At 39.3% G+C, this 21,983-nt stretch overlaps 1 protein-coding gene and 1 pseudogene across 1 annotated transcript; both read right to left on the reverse strand.

The window, feature by feature from the left end:
- Positions 1-2,345: 2,345 nt before the first annotated feature.
- On the reverse strand, positions 2,346-5,929 carry LOC131223328 (auxin-induced protein IAA6-like). The gene is made up of 3 exons (XM_058218687.1): positions 5,535-5,929; positions 3,433-3,529; positions 2,346-2,923 (listed from the first exon to the last, which is right to left on the reverse strand). Exons 1-3 carry the CDS (start codon positions 5,896-5,898, stop codon positions 2,743-2,745), a joined length of 642 nt encoding a protein of 213 aa, XP_058074670.1. The 5' UTR covers positions 5,899-5,929; the 3' UTR covers positions 2,346-2,742.
- A 3,553-nt stretch (positions 5,930-9,482) lies between these two features.
- On the reverse strand, positions 9,483-10,889 carry LOC131224172 (uncharacterized mitochondrial protein AtMg00810-like; annotated as a pseudogene).
- Positions 10,890-21,983: the final 11,094 nt, after the last annotated feature.

Genomic DNA, 21,983 nt, shown 5'->3' on the forward strand with positions numbered 1-21,983 from the left:
CCCAAAATAATAATCTTATTGGGTCATTAAAATACAAGATTTCTTGACTTTTATTGAACGGTTAGAAATGAAAAATATCCAATGATCCTATTTCAAGAAACAAGTCTGCATGAATCAGAGGTTGGGACTCTTCAACCAACCTGATTTTTATATTGTAAGTTAACAACATTGGATTCTACAATTAAGTCGGTTTAATTTGAATTAATACGTGGCAGGTGCACCATTTCTAACTGCCAACATATCAAGCGTCCCATGTTGCCAGAGTATCAAATAATTCCCAAATAGAAATTTAAATATTTAAATATGGGTTTTTGTCTATATAAGCATGTGACAATGCACGGATGATGGTGTCCGTTGTGCATGCATGTGGGACATGAGAACATGGCAAGGGAACATGGTATTTTTCTTAGCAGATTCCATGTCTTTCTTCCATCAACACCAACATGGTTTTGGTTCCCAGCAAAACTAAGGATTGTAGCATTAAACTACTCTTCTTTTGAGTTTAACTGCCTGATTATGCAATGTTGATGCTGATTGCGGTTGTCGGCGCATTTTCATGCATGTGAGCCGACTGATCATGTGTGTAAATGTATACACGTTTACCCATGACCATGCATGCATGCATGTGCACTCACATTCATGTGTGGGTATTTGGGTGATAAGAGCCCTGAGCTGTAAGGTTATGGGTCCCTGTTACATTTTTAGGTAGTCCTACGTAATGCATGTGTGCATGTTTATGCATGTGCACCCACGTAGATGTGGGAGGGGGCTTTAAACCCTAAGTCACTTAAGAAAACTCAAGATTCATTAAGTTAACTCGAGCTTTAGTCAGTTGGGGTTTTCAATTTATTTTTATTATTATTTTTTTTTAATGGGTTAGTTGGGTTCGAATATGAGGCCTTGATATTGAAATGCACCCGGTTTATGATTGAGCGATGGGCTTGAACGCATAGGTTTTTTTGGAATTGAGCTAATATGCCCCAGCATCGCCCATGAATAATAAGGCCGCGCCAGCTCAAAACATCCCACATGAGAGATATAGGCGACACACGGCATATTGATGGCATATTGATGGTGAAGAACGCAATGCCTGGTGTGTACCAATATAAACCTTGATCATAACCACTAATACAAAATCAAATAATATATTCAACACACCATCAACAACTTATTTAATAAAATTTCTGTATTTTAGGGTGCCTTTTTTACCAATATCATTAAATTTCATGATATTTTCCAACAAATTAGATGGGTTGTGGAAAAAACCATGAAATTTCACAATATTTGGTGCAACCAAATGAATCTTTAGTTATTCTGACACTCAAAACTCTTCTAAGTAGGCATGGTAAATTGCTGTCTCCGAGTTGGTTTTGGCCTGGATTTTGAATAGGTGGTAGGACCTTGCCCATTCAAAATATGAATTTTGCATGGCGCATTGCAAACCTTACTTTTAATCATTCATTAGGGTGCACTGGTACTTGTACTGAGGTATTATGATATATATTTTATGATATTCTACACTAGATTAGATTAATTAATAACAAAATACCGTGTAATTTTATGATGCTTGCACAACCAAGCATATCATTATATTCAAGTTATTTTGTTTAATTACTAGAATCAAAACTGTTGTAGAGAAAACCGAATTGGTCCCTCACTTGGGAAGAGTAATCATTATCTACAAGTGATATGCCTTCGAGCTTAGGAAGATCCCCTGAGCTAGGGTGGTTGATGTCCCGATTAGAAGGGTCATTGACATAGGATGAGCCGTTCCTTCGGTTCAGAGATGAGCTATCGAGCTGAGCCGTCAGAAGATAGAGCTCGATAGAAGAGGACTCGCCCCGTCAAGAATGCTTACAAGAGTAAGATACTTGTAAGGAAGCAGCTCAAGCCCTAATCTCCCCAGTATCCTAAGCTGACTAGGTCGATCATTGCTAGAAATGAAGTACAAGGAATCTGGAGCAAATCTCGCCCCGGATCCAGAAGAGAAGAATCCAACTTGATCTCGGCCAAAGACCACTCCAACATATTTGGGCTCGGCAGAATATCACTTTAGAAAATTTGAAATAAAAATTTCATCAGAATGAGACTCCCAAGCGTAGCACATTAAGAGACGGTGGTACGTAACCTCATCCAGGACCCTATATATAGGGCCACTCTAAATCGGAAGGGAGAGAGACATGTGACATCTAAATCCTAATCTATACTGTTCCGATCATCTACAATGTTTGACTTAGGCATCGGAGGGTTCACTTCTCTAATTCTTGCAGGTCCATCAGAGGGCGTAATTCTACATCAATCATACCCGTTGGCTGGAATCTGGCAACAAAAAAACTATAGTCTCATTATGCAATGCAAAAGAAGAAGAAATTTTACAATTATCCCAAAAATAATTACAATACCGAAAATAATATATCACACCCAAACCAAGAAAACCACAAAATAAAAACATTCAAAGATTCCTTAATCAGTTTCCAATTTCTCTTCTCTTTTATTCTCTTCCATACTTTCCTCACTTTTCTTATTTACCATTAGTTGAAAACACAAATAAAACAAGTAATCTTGAAATAAAAGTCCTATTATGTCTATGAAAATCACTTCTTGTGTGTATGTTCTAGAGCCAAACCAACTCCAAATCCGTTTCGGACTCTGATGTGTGAGCAATCCAGCTTGTCGGTAATTTAGTTGAAGTGGTAGATTTAACATCTACTAATCCTCTATTAGAATTAGCTTAAGCAACCGTCATAGAAAATGCAACGATTCACGTGATTCATGTCCACGTGATTCATATTTCTTGCTCGCCGCATGATTTTCTGATTGGTGGGCCTTCGAGATGTGTGGGGGAGTTTTCGTTTGCAATCCAAAGCCCTTTGCATCTGAGCCTTTCATTATCCTTAACCGTTTGCACGACTCTATGAACATCCTGCATCCATTAACACAAGATATGTAAGTTACTTGGAGTGAGATCATTTAAGCATGTGTGAGATCCATATCATTCATCTGGCCCCCACTGCATGTCTGTGTTGTAGCCTGGAAACCAAGTGGGTCTTGTCATCAGGTGGTCCACACACATGTATGAGAAGTTGGACGGTCAAAAATAAACTGTTGTTACACGTCGTTCACATGTGGCTCATGATGACCAGGTCAAAATTATACATTTTATGTGGGACCCACCTGATGGATGACTGAAGTACTCTTTCTAGTCTATGCCTAATTGATACATGTGGGAGGCATGGAACACACGGTCGGCTACATACATGATCAAGACCACAGCACCTAGCAATTGTAAAGCAGGTGTGGGCCCACCAGGCAGAATAATATCTAGTGTGGACCATCTTATTATCGACCATCAAATCATGATCTGATTGGTGGGGCCCACCCCCCATAACATAACAGAGTAGATGAAAGAGAGGTTATGCATTGAATACTCACTCCCAAGGAACATCTCCAACCAGCATCCAATCTCCATCTTTGTCTTCGTAGATAGGAATATATTCGGAGTTCTCACTGTCCTTTATACCAAAGGAACCTGTAAAGAAGCAAAAATAAATAAATAAATAAATAAATAGAGGAATAATCACATCCCTTTGCTTATGTGGGGCCCACCATCAAACCACTACATTATAGCTAGGCAACCACCCATGTTAGGCCTAGATTAACTCGGGTGGACTACAAAAGAACAATGGGACACCCACCACAGAAATTTTCTGGATGGATTATGGGACCCACCGTGCAGGGTATATGGTATCCAACCGTTCATCAGGTCAGCCCCACTCGGAGGAAGGGACACAACCAAAATCAGGACATCCCAAAATTCAGGTGGGCCACACCACGTGAGGATATAGGTTTTAGGATTATTGTTTTTCTACATTTATCCTGTGGTGAGTCGCACCTGAGATTTGGATCAGGATGAATCTTAATCTGTTCAGAGAACATCAGGCGCACCAGATTGACGGTTTGGATTCCACAAATACATCCATAAGAGCCTTTTCTCAATTGAATGTGGACTGTTGCTGCCTTCCTATTCTAGACCGTCATTTTTTTTGGCCACAAATCAATGGATCGGAATTGTACAACCAAAGATATTTTTGGGCAAGGTTTGGGTGGATGGATCCCTAACTGTGGGGCCCACAATGATGTATTTTCCTTACATCTACACCGTCCATCCATTTTGACAGCTCCTTTTAGGCCATTATCCCAAAAATGAAACAGTCCTAATTGAATCTCCACCATTAAAAGCTTTATGGGTGCCACCAGAATTTTTATTTGCCATCCAACCTATTGATCCAGGTTTATAATCGTCAATTATTATGGTCCAGTTGAGATTTGGATCTAATTCATTTTTGGATCATGCCCTAAAATGAATTTTCAAAACGGATGGAGGGCATAGATACAAAGTACATACATCAAGTGGGCCCCACGGACAGGGAATCCACCCACCTCGGTGAATTCGCGGATCCACCGAAGCCGCGACCGATATTTTTGGGTAGGAAGGCATCCAACCACTTTAGGGCATGATCCCGAAAATGAAGAGGTGAAATGCGTCACACGTGTGGTAATCCAGCCGTGTACCAAGTGGGCCTCTATGTAAAGATTTCCTTTCTCAAAAATGTGTGCTGATCCAATCATCAGGTGGCCAGAAAATGGTTATTGCCATTTTATTTATAACCGTTCATTGTACTCAATTTGTATGGCCCATCTGGTGTGTAAATCAAGCAAGATTTATAAAACAGGGTATGTAAACTGTGGGTATACATAATAATTGGACCAGATCTAGCACAAGTATGCAATGTTAACACGTGTGCCACGATTCTAATCTTCAAGAACTTATCACTCAAATCTCCACATTTTAGCTCTGAGGTCATGAGTTTGAGTGCCCATGCATGCAGTGTGTGATTGTTCGTTGAAATCTCTTGAAATAAGACCATTGATTTTTCTTTTCTTTTAATTTTTACCGTCCAAAAAATGTCCACTAATCTGATTTTCAGATAATCAGCGAAAGTTTTGTTTCATGATACATCTAAACCTATACATATATTTTGGCAATGCAACTACACGCGTAAAAATATTCTTAAATGAGTGCCTGTGTATCAACTCTCGGCCAGAGATTAATGTTTTTCTCAAATCATTCTCGCAAATGTTTTTGTTTTTTTAAGAAATACAACTCTTTTGTTATTTATTCAAAGATATTACAGAAAATTGATTTTTTTTTTTACAAAAAATAAAAATATATAAAAAACTATAAATGGGAAAAAAATAAAAATAAAAGTAAATTTTCAATAAATTACAACACTCCGTTTTTTTCCCTTAAACGACCAAAACTAAATTTCCAAATTTTGTAACACACGCAAGACAAATCTAGAAATCTCTTCTTTTTTTTTAATTCCATCACAAACCCATTAATATTTCCCTTGCTAACATACGCCATGTTCTTAAACTACAACCTTTTCCACATTAAATATTCCACATTTCAGAGATTTAATCCAATTACCATTTTCCTACCACATTTTAGAAAGAAAATCGAGATAACTCACCGATTCCGAAACACCCAAACAGCTTCTCGATCGCAATCGAAAGATCAGAATACCCATTGTAACCATTCAAATCAATCTTGCGCAGGAAAGGCGCCCCATCCAAGCTGACCTTCACGTAAATTTTCTTAATTTCAGAGTCGTTCTTCTTCTCCGGCAGACTCATCTTCTGCCTATAAGAGCAGACCGGCGGCCACCCAACAACCTGATTCTTCGGATTCTTGTTCCCGTCATCGCTCGTGCTGTTCTCGTCATCAGCATCGCTGCTAATTTCAAAAAATACCCTCTTCTTCGCCACCGGGCTGTCATCTCCGGGAAGACCCAATCTCAGCTCTGTGATTTCACGTCCAAGAACTACACTAGCCATTGTTGGAATCTGGATTGATTTTTTTTTTTCCCTTTTTTTTTTTGAAATGTTCTGCTTTTCTCTTTCTTTTTTGAATTTGAAGCCCCAACGGCTAGTTTTTATAGTGGAGGGAGTAAAAGAGGGACAAGGAGGGAACACGGACAGGTAAGGAGGGGTTTCGCGGTCGGTCACATGAGCGGCAAATGTGGGGCCCACTTGCCCGCTAGAATGGTATTGGAAGGTGGGCATAATGAGTTGGAATTGGGACACATGCGACGGTTGTTATTCGTTGATGAGTTGGTGGGTTTGAAGATGGGCGGTTGGATGTGGCTGGGAGGGACCAGTGCATGTGAGCTGCCTGGCTAGGTGGCCTCCGGCCTAGTCTTTGAGAAGGTCTTGAGTCCAATGCCCAATGAATAAACCTATTAAGTGAATGAAGCATCCAGCCCTTCCAATATGTTGGCCCACCATGAGGATCATCTGGTGGAAAAATCAGCTCAATATACTCATCAGGTGGGCCACACCATATTAAAAATGTATATACGTTGATAAATGAAAAAATAGATGTGTGGTGATTTCAATAAGTGGATGGGTCTCATTTTTGTAGAAATAAATCATCATGCTTAGGCTGATCTATTGGACGGATTGGATTTCTCACGAATATCAAAGTTCGAAATTATCCTCCAGATGGACGGTAACTTGTGGTCCAACCGGTTGGACGGGAGATTTACACGTCTTTTAATTATGGAAAGATTTCTCCTGCATGATACGCGTAATCACGTGACACGTGTGTATTAGATTTACTCAATTTCTGCGCGTTGCACACGCATCAACACGTATACGTGTGCCACTCCGAGCTACTCAATTTCAACTTGTACAAATGGACCCGCACGTGTGGTGATGCATACCGTTGGTACGATGGGCCCCACTTTAGATGATGGCCATGCACCGAAAAGGGAAATGGTAGAGTGGTTGGTGCAAGAAGGGAGTGAAGAGGAGAATATTAGCACACGTGCGAATATGAAAAACACGTGCGAGTTTGGCGGGAATGATGGAAGTGGAGAGGAAACGTTAACATTGCTTTGCCCATAAATCACGCCAATCCACTCATCAGGTTTGGCCGCAATTGTAAGAGGGAAATAGATGGTTAGAAATGAAATCACCAACAACCTATATTCAATGTGCTAAATGTGGGACCCACCTATCACAAATTAGAATCTCTCAGCCAAGATTCTACAAGAAGGAAAGAATCCTAACCCTTGAATATGTGTGCAGACGGTGCTCTATATTGGATGAATGGGATCTTCTAATTTGTGTAATTTTCGGCACACAGTCCCTTTGCTATGGGACCAGATCATATATCAATGGCTTGCGTTGGTGTAACATGGGCCCAGTTGTGCAAATGGAAAAGAAATTCAGTGAGGCCAGAGAAACATGAGCTTCATGAGGCTCTGAGATTTGATTGAGCCACGAGCCTTTGTCAGATATGCATGCTTCAGCATCACATATGGGCTAGATTAATGAGAGCCCTTGAGTCGATGGCTCAACCAACTCTTGCTTATTTGCCTCACTGAATCCAGTTCCAACAGAAATCTTTTTTCCCGTTAGAAAGTCATCCGTTCTCTTTCTAATTAAAGTGGTACTAGAATTAAAGCTATACATGAGTTGAACCGAGTCAAGCTTGGCACAGCTCGACTTGGCTCAGCTAGTAGCTGACCCCAGCTTGAACTCGACTTAGCTTAGTCCTCAAGCCTGACTAGCCAGCTTAGCTCAGTTCAGTCATCAGCTCGGGCCAGTTCGAACCGAGTTCGAGCCTGTGCGACATTTTCTCAAATACATGAAATGCACTTTCAATTTCTCACAGTATGCAAAACAACAACAGTAGTTTACAGGTATTTCATCAAACACTTGGTAGGCAGCATCAAAATTAAGATACGAGGGTAGTTTTATCATGTAAAGTTTTTTTTTGTAGTGATTTGTTTCGTATACATATATTCATCGCCATCAACTGATCCCGTAGAGAATGTATGCACCCGAAACAACACTTGGTTGAGTCATTTCATCAAACACTTGGTGAGCAACGTCAATATCAAAACAACCGAGTCACCTAACTGATTCGATCCAAGTTCGATCCGAATCAATTCGAGCTCGAACAAGCTCAAACTCAGGTCAAAATTTTTTCGATCTCCAAATATCAGCTCAACTCGGCTCGAACTCAGTTTCGAACCAAGTTGAATCAAGCTTTTTCGAGTCGAGTCGAGCAAGTTAACCAAGCTAAATCGATTCGCGTACATGACTAGAATCCCTAAAACACTTGTTGCAGAAGGAGCGTGCAACACTTGAGCTATGTGGGCCCACCATAATGTGTGGGTGACATCCATTCTGTCCATAACTTTGTACACTATGGGCCTGTTTGGTCGGACCGATCCCATGGTATTAGGAGGGATGGGATCGCGATATCCCGGGATATGCAAGACAAGCCAAACAGACCCGGCGAACTTGTCCCGAGATATAAGCAATCCCGTGGATCTTAAAACAATCCATTGACATCACCATTGTTACCCTAAAATTGATCTCATCCCTTGGTTGGATGGATTGGATGGTAAAATCCCGGGATATGCCCGGCATGCCAAACAGACCCAGTGAACTTGTCCCGAGATATAGCAATCCCATGGATCTTAAACCAATCCACTGACACCACCATCATTACCCTAAAATCCATCCCATCCCTCCTGATCCCGTGGGATTCACCCAGCCAAACAGGCCCTATATGTTAGGACCTGATCCCATAATAAGAAGGATACAAAACTAAGAGCCATAACACAGAAACAGTAGAGATGAGGACACTACTGCAAAAACCTTTCAGGGGCCAGTGTATTGGTTATTAGCCATCCAATCCGTTCATCATATGAATCCCACTTGGATGAATATAGACCCAAAAAAGTGGTGCAACTTCTGAGAATGTTTACTTGTTGCAAAGCCAAACCAACTCTACTCCTAGGCCTGCATGCTTTAACATCATCTTAAGGTTTTTACTCTGTGTATTCCTAACATTTTCTAAATTGCAGGCTTCCTACCCTATTTAGGCATATTTGTAGATTCCTAACTTATTGTCATCCAGATTTCCTCGTTGTTGAGGATTATTTTAAAGTAATCTTTATAGATTTCGTTATATAAGCAAGTAGCAATCAAAATATAATGTCAACCACTCAAAATCTTTATATATGTTAAAGCTTTAAGGATGTCCAAACCTAATCTAAATGTTAATTTTTGAAGAAATAAAAAGAAAGAGAGAGATTATCGTAGAAATTCTGTATTTCAATGTGTATTGTATTGGAGGAAGAACACCCTCTTTATAGCATGATTACAACCTATTGATAGTAAATATGCATAGTTGTAAGAAAGATCCTAGGTGCTAAATATAGGATATTACATAGCTAGAGAGAATATTACATAGCTGGAGATTTACAATCTAATATAATAAGATCACACAAAGTATGGTAACAAGATCACACAATATTTTAACATCCCTCCTCAAACTCGAGATGATGAAGTCAACTTGAGTTTGGAAACAAGATCACAAAGTCAACCAGGAGGATGAGACTTCATGAAAATATCGGAAGTTGATCCTCGGAGGAGATTGATCGAAGATATAGTGTACCCTGCTGAAGGTGGTGCCGAATGAAGTGATAGTTAATCTCGATATGCTTGGTCCGCTCATGAAAAACATCATTGTGAACAATCTGAATGGCACTCCGATTATCACAATAAAGAGGAAAACTAGTCGACTGAGAAACACCCATGTCTGTCAAAAGCCATCGTAGCCACAAAAGTTCAGTTGTAGTATCAGTAAGTGCATAGTACTCAGCCTCAGTACTGGATCGGGCAACAACAGTCTGTTTCTTGCTGCGCCAAGAAATAAGAGAAGTACCAAGTAAGAAACAATAACCCGTAGTAGAACGACGATCGATAGGATCACCGGCCCAGTCAGCATCAGAATAAGAGCGGAGTTCTAGAGATGGGTGCGATGAAAAGTGAAGACCATAAAACAAAGTCCCCTTGACATAGCGCAAGATACGAAGAACGACAGTATAGTGAGTAGAGCGTGGTGCACTCATAAACTGGCTAATCAAGTGAATAGCGTAGGAAATGTCTGGGCGAGTAACTGTGAGGTAGATGAGACTACCAACCAATTGCCTATACAGAATAGCATCTGGAAGAGATTCACTGTCAGTAGCGAGAAGCTTAACATTATATTCAAGAGGAGAAGTGCACATTTTGCTGTCAGTCAAACCTGCTTTGGAAAGCAAGTCAGAAGCATACTTAGCATGAGATAGATAATAACCATCTGAACCGAAAGTCACCTCAAGACCAAGGAAGTAGTTAAGCTGCCTTAAGTCATTCATCTCAACATTCTGACTCAGAAAGTGTTGAAGATCTCGAATACCGGATAGATCATTCCCTGTAATGATCATGTCATCAACATAAAGAAGGATAAGAATAGTACCAGCACCAGTAGTCCGCAGAAACAGTGCAGGGTCATATGCACTAGGGACAAAGCCTTGTTGAGCAACAACAAAACTAAATTTGGCAAACCAGGCTCAAGGGGCCTGTTTAAGACCATAAAGAGTACGACGAAGACGACAGACTTTGTGAGGAGGATGATCATAGCCAGGTGGAGGATGCATATAGACTTCCTCAACAAGATCGCCATTCAAGAAGGCATTTTTGACATCTATATGAAAAAGTTCTCAATGACGCACAGCAGCTACTGCAAGCAAAGATCTAAAAGAGGTAAGCCGAGCTACAGGAGCAAAAGTCTCCTCATAGTCAATACCATACTCCTGAGAGAAACCCTTCGCAACAAGGCAAGCTTTGTATCGTTCAACTAATCCATCTGCCCGAGTCTTCATGTTGTAAACCCACTTACAACCAACTACAAACTTTCCAGAAGGCAAATCCACCAAGTCCCAAGTATGAGTTTTGGTAAGAGCATCTAGTTCATCAAACATAGCTTTTTTCCAAAGAGGAAGTATTAGCCTCACGATAAGTATGTGGTTCGTGAAGAGTGGCAGGGGCATAAAAACAATGATGGTCTTGAAGATGAGAAGGAGGGACTCTTACTCTAGTGGAGTGACGAAGTGTAGGTACCTAGACAGACTCAGAGGCAGTTGATGTAGCAGAAGGATCAGCAGACGTTTTAGTTGGATTAGGAGCAGCCGTAGAATGAACGTCTGAGAATCTTAGCATCTCTGCAGAGGGGTGAGGTACGAAAGCAATAAATGGATCAGTAAAAATAGGAGCATAACTGGAAAAGGACTGTGGAAAAGGAGAAAGACTCGTAAACATCTTATGCTCCCAAAACTCCTCATGACGAGAAATACGAAGACGTTTGGCTATGGGATCATAGCAACAATAACCTTTATGAGTGAGACCATAACCAAGAAGGCAACAGAGTCTAGATCGTGGTTCTAGTTTAGTGCATTCATGTGTAGGAAGAGTGACAAAACAAACACAACCAAAAACTCAAAGCAAGGAATAATTAGGGACTGTACCATGGAGAAGCTCAAAAAGAGTTTTATTGTGGATGGTAAGTGAGGGAACACGATTGATAGTATAGACAGCAGTGAGAGCAGCTTCACCCCAAAAGCGTTTTGAAAGAGAAACAGAGATGAGAAGTGCTCTTACCGTATCTAGAATATGAAGATGTTTACGTTCTGCTCGACCATTCTGTTGAGAAGTGTATGGACAATAACGATGAGAAATTGTTCCATTTTATTGTAAAAGGGTAAGGAAAGATTTATTTTTGTATTCCATAGTATTATCTGAACGAAAAGTTTTAATCGTACAAGAAAATTGAGTATGTACCATTTTGTGAAAATTATGGTAAACATTTGTGAGTTTAGACCGATGTCGTAAAAGATAAATCCAAGTATAACGACTATAATCATCTACAAAGATAATAAAATACTGAGATCCCCCCTCAGTCGGAATCGGGGCGGGACCCCAAATATCAGAATGGACTAAGTCAAAAGGTGCAGAAGAAAAAGATTCACCTTTATTAAAGGACAAATGTGTCTGTTTTCCAAGATGACATGAAACACAATCAAATGACTGAAAATTAACTGATCCTAGATGACCCTAAGAGGCCAAGAACTGGACACATGGAAGCGAGGCATGACCCAATCGGGCATGCTATAAACTGGAAATGACGGTGACCGTAGCCATAGAAGTGGTTGTTGAAGAAGGAAGCTGCAGATCTGAGAGCTCGAAAAGACGTCCAACTTTATGGCCTGTCCCAAGTAGTTGACCCGTCTATGAATCATGTACATCAACACCCTTGTTAGAGAATTTCAGTTCAAAACCTAACTCACATAGTTGTCCAACGGAAAGAAAGTTTAAAGATAACTTAGGAACAAGGTAAGTATCACCAACAGATAAATTAGAGGTAAAAATAGACCCTACTTGACTAATAGACATATGGTAACCATTAGCAGTATATATGACAGGATTGAGAGAGATAATTGTTTTATGGGAGAAGATGGTGGAATCAGATATCATGTGATTACAACAGGCAGAGTCTATAAACTACTGGGATTTACCTAGGGTGACGGACATGGTAATTGAGGATTGAGACAAAACCTGGTGAATTAAGTCCTTCATGTCAGCTGCAGTAAAAGAAGTGGACTGAGGTGGAGTCTCAAGTACAGGAGGATCAGATGAAGCAATCGCAACTGTCTGTTGGGAAGCTATTTTCTACTTAGAATACTGGAACTTGCGGCATTCATCGATGGTATGACCAGTTCGTTTACACCACTTGTAACAACCAGGCTTGGAGGTGGATTAAGAGGAAGAACGTCCAGCAGAAAACTGAGAAGCATCATGAGAAGCGGTGGCCATAACTATGTCAGAAGATTACATCTGCATAGTGGAATGTCGAGTTTCTTCAGAGATGAGTTCAGCAACTGCAACATCCAATGTTGGAAGTGGCTGATGGTGAAGAAGAGAAGCTCGAGTAGATTCAAAATCATCTTGAAGAGCCATCATAAAGTGCATAAACTTCCGTCGATCAAGCCAAGTGGCAAACGTTTGAATGTCTTTAGAACATTCCAACTTAGGGTATGCGGCAGATAATTGTTCCCAAAGATGATTAGTTTGAGAATAAAACCAGCAATAGAGTGACCTCGGTCTTGACGCATCTGATAGACTTTAGCTTCCAGTTGAAACTCCAATGAAGGATCATAAGTGCAGTTGTATCTTTTTGCCAAAAAGTCCCAAGCAACTTTAGCATTCCCAAGTTGTGGAAGAAGACTATTGATGGATGGAACGGAAGTGTTGATGAACCAAGACAGAATTTTGTAGTGAATATTGTCCCATTCTTCCAGACGAAATACAAAGGCATCGTTTTTCTCACTATCTCCCGGCATAGGTCGAGGGACTGCTCCAGTCACATAACGCCATAGCCGACGTCCTTTTAAAAAGACTTCCATATTCTGAGCCCACAGACTATAATTGGATCCATCCAATATAAGATCAATAGGACGGACAATTGAATCAAGACTTGAGGCAAATAGAGACATATTGAAGATGGCAAAAAAGAACTCCAAAAAACCTCTATATATAAATAAAAAAAAATTATAGGCCACAAGAGTGTGGCTCTGATACCATGAAGAAATAAAGAGAGAGAAAGATTGTCGTAGAAATTCCGTATTTCAATGTGTATTGTATTGGAGGAAGAAGACCCTCTTTATAGTATGATTACAACCTATTGATAGTAAATATGCATGGTTATAAGAAAGATCCTAGGTGCTAAATATAAGATATTACATAGCTAGAGAGAATATTACATAGCTGAAGATTTACAATCTAATATAACAAGATCACACAATATTCTAACAATTTTCTTAGATAAAATGTATGCAACTGCCCCATCTTAGTAATAATACACATACCTTTCTACCTACCATCTTTTAAGGCCCATTGTTACAGGTTTACCATAGCCCATGAAAATCATTGATTAATAAAAAAATGCAACCAAGTTGAATCAAGCTTTTTCGAGTCGAGTCGAGCAAGTTAACCAAGCTAAATCGATTCGCGTACATGACTAGAATCCCTAAAACACTTGTTGCAGAAGGAGCGTGCAACACTTGAGCTATGTGGGCCCACCATAATGTGTGGGTGACATCCATTCTGTCCATAACTTTGTACACTATGGGCCTGGGACCTGATCCCATAATAAGAAGGATACAAAACTAAGAGCCATAACACAGAAACAGTAGAGATGAGGACACTACTGCAAAAACCTTTCAGGGGCCAGTGTATTGGTTATTAGCCATCCAATCCGTTCATCATATGAATCCCACTTGGATGAATATAGACCCAAAAAAGTGGTGCAACTTCTGAGAATGTTTACTTGTTGCAAAGCCAAACCAACTCTACTCCTAGGCCTGCATGCTTTAACATCATCTTAAGGTTTTTACTCTGTGTATTCCTAACATTTTCTAAATTGCAGGCTTCCTACCCTATTTAGGCATATTTGTAGATTCCTAACTTATTGTCATCCAGATTTCCTCGTTGTTGAGGATTATTTTAAAGTAATCTTTATAGATTTCGTTATATAAGCAAGTAGCAATCAAAATATAATGTCAACCACTCAAAATCTTTATATATGTTAAAGCTTTAAGGATGTGCAACTGCCCCATCTTAGTAATAATACACATACCTTTCTACCTACCATCTTTTAAGGCCCATTGTTACAGGTTTACCATAGCCCATGAAAATCATTGATTAATAAAAAAATGCAAAATAAACTGTTGATTTTGCAAAATAATGTATAGTTTTTTTCAAAATTAATTATTTAATAAAAATAATTTATAAAAGCAAGTTTAGCCAACCATATAAGATTAAACTCTTAAAGGTTGTAAATTTTTTGTTAAGAATCTTAAACATTATAGAAAACCTAATCGACCACCCAACTTATAGAGATCCACCTAAAATACTCACATATTGGTGAATGAAAATAATCAAGTTCCTACTAGAGCCTTAGGCTTTCTTGTTTTTTAGGATAATTAGTGTAACGAGCATGAGAAATATTTCAAGCTAGTATTAAACATCAAATTCTAACTTGACTTCCTCATCTAGTCAACATGTACACATGCATACAACTACATACATGTAGTGACAATGTCTTATGGATAAGACTCGCCATAAGCTCAATTGTCATATCATGCATAGTGGCCCATGGATAAGTTGTCCCGGCTTATCTACTTACATAACCATACAATATTCTTGATTTATGAAGAACTAAACAAGTTACGCCTCACAATGCACCTTACATCTAATATGTCTTATTTCATTTATTAAGAATAAGAAGATCTTAAAAGTCTCCCGATCATATTCATTTCATATTTGCATAATAACAAGGTATCAATTGTTAAATAATAATAATACTAATAATAATGTATAATTCATTGGACTGAATGGACTTGCATTTAAATTTTTTGAATTCTTGTAATTGTAAGCTTTCCATTAATTGTATTCAACCCATGTTATGACGTGATCTCAAAATCTAGTAGATTCAAAACATAAGTGGGCCACACCACAAGAAATAGTGAGATTATTATTTTTTCCAAAGACGCCTGCAGTTTTGGATTAGGTTGATATTTGTGTCTTCCCTTCTTCCTCATGGGATTCACCTAATAAATGTGTGGTAAGGTAATAGTGGGACGCAAGAAGGTTTCAATCACGAGAGTTTCCATCTCCACCATTTCCTTTAGTGTAAGCCACTTGGGTTTTATATTTACCTCATTGTTGCCTGAGCCCCACATGGGTTACAGCACATTAGTGTTGCAGGAAAGTCACATCCTTACAAAATAACCTGACCCAAAACTCAAGTGGACCACACACCATGAATTTAGAATCTTAGAAGTTATTTAATTTACTTTGTTACTGCAGTGTGGCCCACCTGAGTTCTGAATTCCTCTTGAGTTTTATAGCGGACATTGTACAGTAAGAATGAAATGGCTCAATTGATGGATGAAGTAGATGTCATGCACACATCAAAGTGGACCCCACAGAGATCGTGTGGTGCACTACGACCAGAGATGTAGAGTAATACAGTAATCATTTACAAGGCAGTGGAATTATCATTTCCCTTGCAAAGGAAGAAAATAATTAGCTAGGAGAGAATACAAGGTGCTAACATAATCATAGCATTTGTTACCCCAATGTGGACCATCCATCCGATGGTTGCTGTTGTGGATGAGCCATGATGCAAAATCTCACCCGTCAGATGGTCCACGTGTTTGGTAAGAACTTGTTTCCATTTAAATTTGAATGCATGCTATACTTGTATAGATCTGTTTGTACATCACTGCCTTGGTGGTGAGATACTCCAAAGCGGTGCAATCTCTCTGTGTGGTATTCCTGCTGGGGCCCACTGGATGAACAGTCATGTGCTGTCAGTTTGACTATATTCGGGATGGAAGGTGGTATACCAAATGTGTGGTGTAGACGTGTCCATAATAAATGGTATTCGGGAATAAACGGCTGAGGCCATTTCTACAGCATGGTAGAATGATACGAAGGAACTTGAAATTAGGGGATTTCCGAATACTAGAGCATCAAACGTAATACCTTGCCAGAGTATCAAATACCTCCCATCATCTGTTTCTTAACAAAGTTTACTGGAATGCATCTTCCTCCGTTTTGCCAAGGATTCCCAGTTGAATTAGGAGTTGCTTGGATGCTTCTAGAATGTTTCGAGGTAAACACTTTACATGTGCAAAGGTTTCACGTGTAATTGTTTATGCTTTATTTTTTATTTTTAAGTGGTAAAGTATTTATAAATAAATAATTTTCTACGTTTGGCTAACTTTTAATATTTATACTAACGAAGAGTTTCATATTACACAAAGCATGGAATTGTAGATTGTAACATCTTGGATTTTCACTGTTTTGGATTTTCAAAAATCCTTGAAATTTTTTTTATTAATTAACTTATAATGTCACTTCATGATCATTAGCACTCAATGTTAGTTTATACAGGGGTGGTACCAGTAAAGAGTCACACAAGTTCGATTAATCAGTCGTAGGGAGCCAACGAATTCGCCCGATCACTTGAACATCAGGTGTAGCCCAATAATTTACTCACATAGGACCCAAATCTAACCGACACATCACTAACTAATCAAGACAATCATAACTAAATTAAAGATCTAACCGAAGCCGAGTCAGATAAGGCTCGGATCTTAACTAATAGACCAAATCAACCCCGTTACTCTTTTAGCCTAAAACCGACGGTTTAAAGTAATCATAATCAAATCTCCACTTTCACTAGCTGTAAATAGACAACATTATGAACATAGCTAATCCAAAACCTAATCATTGTCCATGAGAAATCTTAATACCAAATTCATTACAGAAATGCCCCAATTTTTCGAACAAGCTCTAAACAGCTCGTTGGCGGGCCACTAGTTTCAAAACTATAGAGAAATATCCGTCTTACTGGGCTCGACGTCCATTGCGGGAGTTGAACCTGGGAACGGTCCAGAACCGCTCAACTTGAGTCAAAAGACAAGTGCATGAGAAGTGCAAATACCCTAAAGGAAGAAGTTGAAACTTAAGTGAATTGGGTTGTCCACTCTTATACAAAGTTAAGAATTTCAGACCGTCGATTTACGACCAAACTTCACACGTAGAATAAGAATATATCCCTACTCATATCCGTATAATCGCGGCCCCGATCGACCATCGGTAACCGTTAAATAGACTTATAATCATATCCGTTGATTGGCATATCCAAATGGCAGGCCGATCATATCCATTCATAGATCATCATTAAGGCTAACTATCGTACGGTGTATATCAACTTGTACACCCCATAGTAGGCCCTAGAGGCTAGAAAAATCCTCCTATAGTAAAAACTCAACACTTGGGCCATTTGCACCAAATCTGGCATTATAAAAGGAGCTTCTTTGGGGCACCCCTCTCCCCATACGAATTTGCCCTAGAGAAAGAAAAAAGAGAAGAGAGAAAAGGGAGAAGAAAAAGATGAGAAAGGAGGAGAAAGAGAGAAGAAGAAGAAAGGAAAGGAGTGTGTGGTAGGAGGTGGGGCCCAAGGAAGCTTAGAACCTTAGAGAAATACCTTCCTCTTCTCATATCCATAACTACAAACCACTTCCATCCGATTATGGAGGTAAGCACCCATCTTTTTTTGAAATATTTAGGGTTGAGCTTGGAAATGCATGTAATCCTAACACGCAAGTCATTTAGCTCAGGATCTCTACGAATCGACCCGCGAGTTTGGCAACCCTAGATCATTTTCTAAAGTCTTCAACGATCCATAGGTACGGACTATTATCCTTAGGTGGCCTAACACTAATTATACTATGAGTCTAATGATTTTGATTGCTTGGATGATGTATTTGGAGAATCTAGAGCAAACCTAGGGTTTGGACGTTGGTTTGGAGATTTATGGAATTGTTTGTTTATTTAAGTCCTCATATGATGTTGTTCGTGCTTCTCACATGCTTAGGTTACAATGGATGATTACATGTTCATGTCTTGTATGATTTTCTCATATGGTGTTGCTTTGTAACATGTATGATTCGTTAACTCTTGTGCATTTGGTCTACGAGATGTAGGAAGTGCTTAACTTCCTCACTAATCCACACAACACATATGCACCTTTGTTCATGATAATGTAGCTTTGCTTGTTAAAAGATTTGAATCGTATATTGAGAAGTATGAAAATATGGTGTTGTTTGTGCTAGTTAATACATTGATAGTTGGCATGTTATGGATCACCCTCAAAACCCTTAGGTTGGTTAGGAACATGAAAAGAACAAAGGTGGTCCTATTGGTAGGACTATCCTGAGGCTAAACCCATGGATTTGGACGGGTGCATGTAGGCGACAGTAGTTAGACTACATGGGTCGCTCATACCCGATGTCGTCTGTCGCATACTTGCCTAAACTCGTGCGGTCTAGTCTACACACTGACCAACCATGTTTGTTAAACATGTTTGCTCACATATGTATGGAACTTGGAACACCCTACAATCGTTGTAACCCATTGATAACTAATTTAAGCTGATCCAACGACTCGTGATCCGGGCATGGTGGAATGGGACACTATGTCCGAGCTGTCAACCTACGCTGGGGCGACGAGCCTCCCCGTAGTAACTGCGAGTGATCCCTTTCCTTAGCACTCCCCATGTGCTGGAAGTCGGGAATGGGAAACTCGATGGGATCACTGATCGCTGTGCCCTAGCCTCGCGCGTTGAGGGGCCTTGCATCGCAACTAGTTGAGGCATTAATATGTGGGGTGTATCAGATTCCCCAACCTACTGGATGAATGGACTTAACTAAGAACTCAGCTAACACGATCACATTGCATCGCACTAGTTAAGGTGGCGACTCAGCAGTTGAGGTTACTCTGAGGGAGTGTTGATCAAACGCGATTGTTAGATGGAGTCACTCGAGGAAGTGTTGTGGTGAGGGCATGCATCATATCATCCGTCATGCATGTGCATTAATAAGATTGGTTAGGTGTTTGTGAATAATTGATTTTCATTAAATTCATAATATAACTGATGCTTGTTACAACTTAAGACTAATAGTACCCACTCACTCACTCTCACTCTGGGACAGTGTTTTAAAATATCAACTAGACTCTCCCGTACATGCAGGTGACGTAGAGTACGAGGAGCCTGACTGCGCGAGTCTTGACGAGGAGGACGAGCTGTCTTACTTTCAATTGATGGGTGGTCCTTCATTGGCTTGACAGGCGGAATTTGGATCGCTGAGTTATAGACTCAGCTTTATTCTTTTGGGCATGTCATTCTTTTGTGATTTTGCTGGGCAACGCCTGGAGTGACCCATTTACATTCTTTTGGACTTGTATATATTTGATCTCTTTCATGTCAGTAGACTAGTTGTGATTGTGTTTCATGTTCCAAGAAATTCCATGCTGCGCATTTAAACCTGATTAAACACAAATTAGTAAAAAAAATCAATATAAGTAATACCCAGGAACTTGGAAGTCGAGTGTATGCACGACCCCCAATTTTTAGAGCGTTACATAGATACCACCAAAAAATTTAAATTACATAAAAGAATTTGAGCATTGTGGATGCTGGGATTCGATACCCTACACCCATCATATGGGCCCCACACAATACATAAGGTTTTTATATATATATATATATATAAATCCCCATCCCGAGTAGACCCTATCATGTGGCCCACCTAATGAATAATTTCACCTATTTTGTTAAAGTCCCTTAATATACATTAATACACCATTCTTTACCGGCTCGAGCTTTTAGAGCAAGTTATTGTTTGACATGGTATCAAAGTGGAAGGTATTTTCCCACAGAGGGCCAGGAAAGTCAAGTCTGACCAAAGGACCAGGGAAACTTGTCCAGTGAGCATGTTTTTGTGTGGATTTCCACCCTTGTCCAATAATCCCTTTTACATCAATATGAAATATGTTAGTTCTTCTATAGAAAACTAATGCGCGCTTTGATTTATTAGCCATGTGAATGTGATAAAGTCAATTTCAACTGTTGATCTTGATGACGTGGTCATAGTGGACAGTGTGATATCCCAACCCCAACCGTTGATCTTGATGACCATGGTCATATTGGACAGTATGATATCCCTTGACTTATATATATCCAGTGTTGTCTTTATCTAACGTTATCTTAAACTTATATGATATCGATTTGATTTACTAGCCATATGGATGCGATAAAGTCGATCTCAACCATTGATCTTAATGGCCATGATCAAATTGGACAGTGTGATATCCCTTGACTTATATCTAGTGTTGTCTTAAACTTATAAAATATGAGTAATGTGATAAGTAATTCCTCTAGTCCTTGGGAACATGAGATTAGACACAGTGGTCATTGATCAGGGAGGGTTGTGTTTCATATATCTCAATACTCTATTGAGTTATGACCAGTACATATATTTAGGACACATGTAGATATCATTTTTTATTTTTTTTGGAGATGTACAATCATCTCGTGTAATGGGACTAACTTACATCAAGATAGAATGTGTCAACTAACGAGAGTCATCTTAATGTTGCTTGTGCCTTTGCCAATACCTTATATGGGCTTGTAAGTGTACCATGGAGATAGGATTCTTAAATTGGACCTTTGGACACGTGCACTACAAGATTGACGTTCTATTTAATAGTCTAGGGCCTATTAATTAGCCCAATCTATGATAAGCTCAAGGACTCAATGGTGCTCGAAAGATGATCAATCCTTAAATTTGGGGGTGTGTAAGAATCATGTATCTAGGCAACTTTAGTTCACTTTAGGAGGTTTCATAGAAATCACTAAAAGTGGATGATGTTGGTGTGAACCCACACTTCACAATTGGTCTACTTCACTTCCTTAATTTTAGTTGTGCGGGTGGGATATTGTATTGAATTAGATGTGATATGTTTGATTGGAGTTACCACTAGTCAAATGAAGCTCAAAATCTGCATCCAGTGCTAAAAATTGTAGAATCGCTTTCAAGTCTAAGAAATCGCAAAATTTTCCAATTCGAGGGAGTATTATGGTTTGGTCTGCAACCTTAAATTTAAGGGCCCCGATAATGGAAAATGAAAGGGTTAGGCACCAATTTCTACCCAATAGAATTTTAATATTATTACATTTGATCATGCTTCACATAACCTACAAGAGCCAAGTGGGTAGGTAAGAAAAAGAAAAATGAACTACATATCCTTACTTCGTAGAGTTAAATAGCTTTAGGTAGGAAAAACAAAAATAAAGTACATGAGTGAAGATGAATGCAATCCTAACCTTACTTCACGGAGCCAAAGACTTTGAATATGCAAAAATAGAATGAAAATATAGTCGTAACCTTACTTCACAGAACTAGAAGTTTTGGGTAGATAAATAAAGTAAAAAGAAAAAAAAAGGCATAATAGTAGTAATAAAATAAATATACTTGTTACCGAAGTATCTAGGATGTGTGAAGTGAAATGTGATCATAGTTGGGATGTGAGAATAAAAAGGGAATACTAGATACCATTTTTCTATAAAAGGGATGATCTAATATCCCCAATTCCAACCTTACTAC

Source organism: Magnolia sinica, chromosome 13 (assembly GCF_029962835.1).
Source record: "Magnolia sinica isolate HGM2019 chromosome 13, MsV1, whole genome shotgun sequence".
NCBI lineage: Eukaryota > Viridiplantae > Streptophyta > Magnoliopsida > Magnoliales > Magnoliaceae > Magnolia > Magnolia sinica.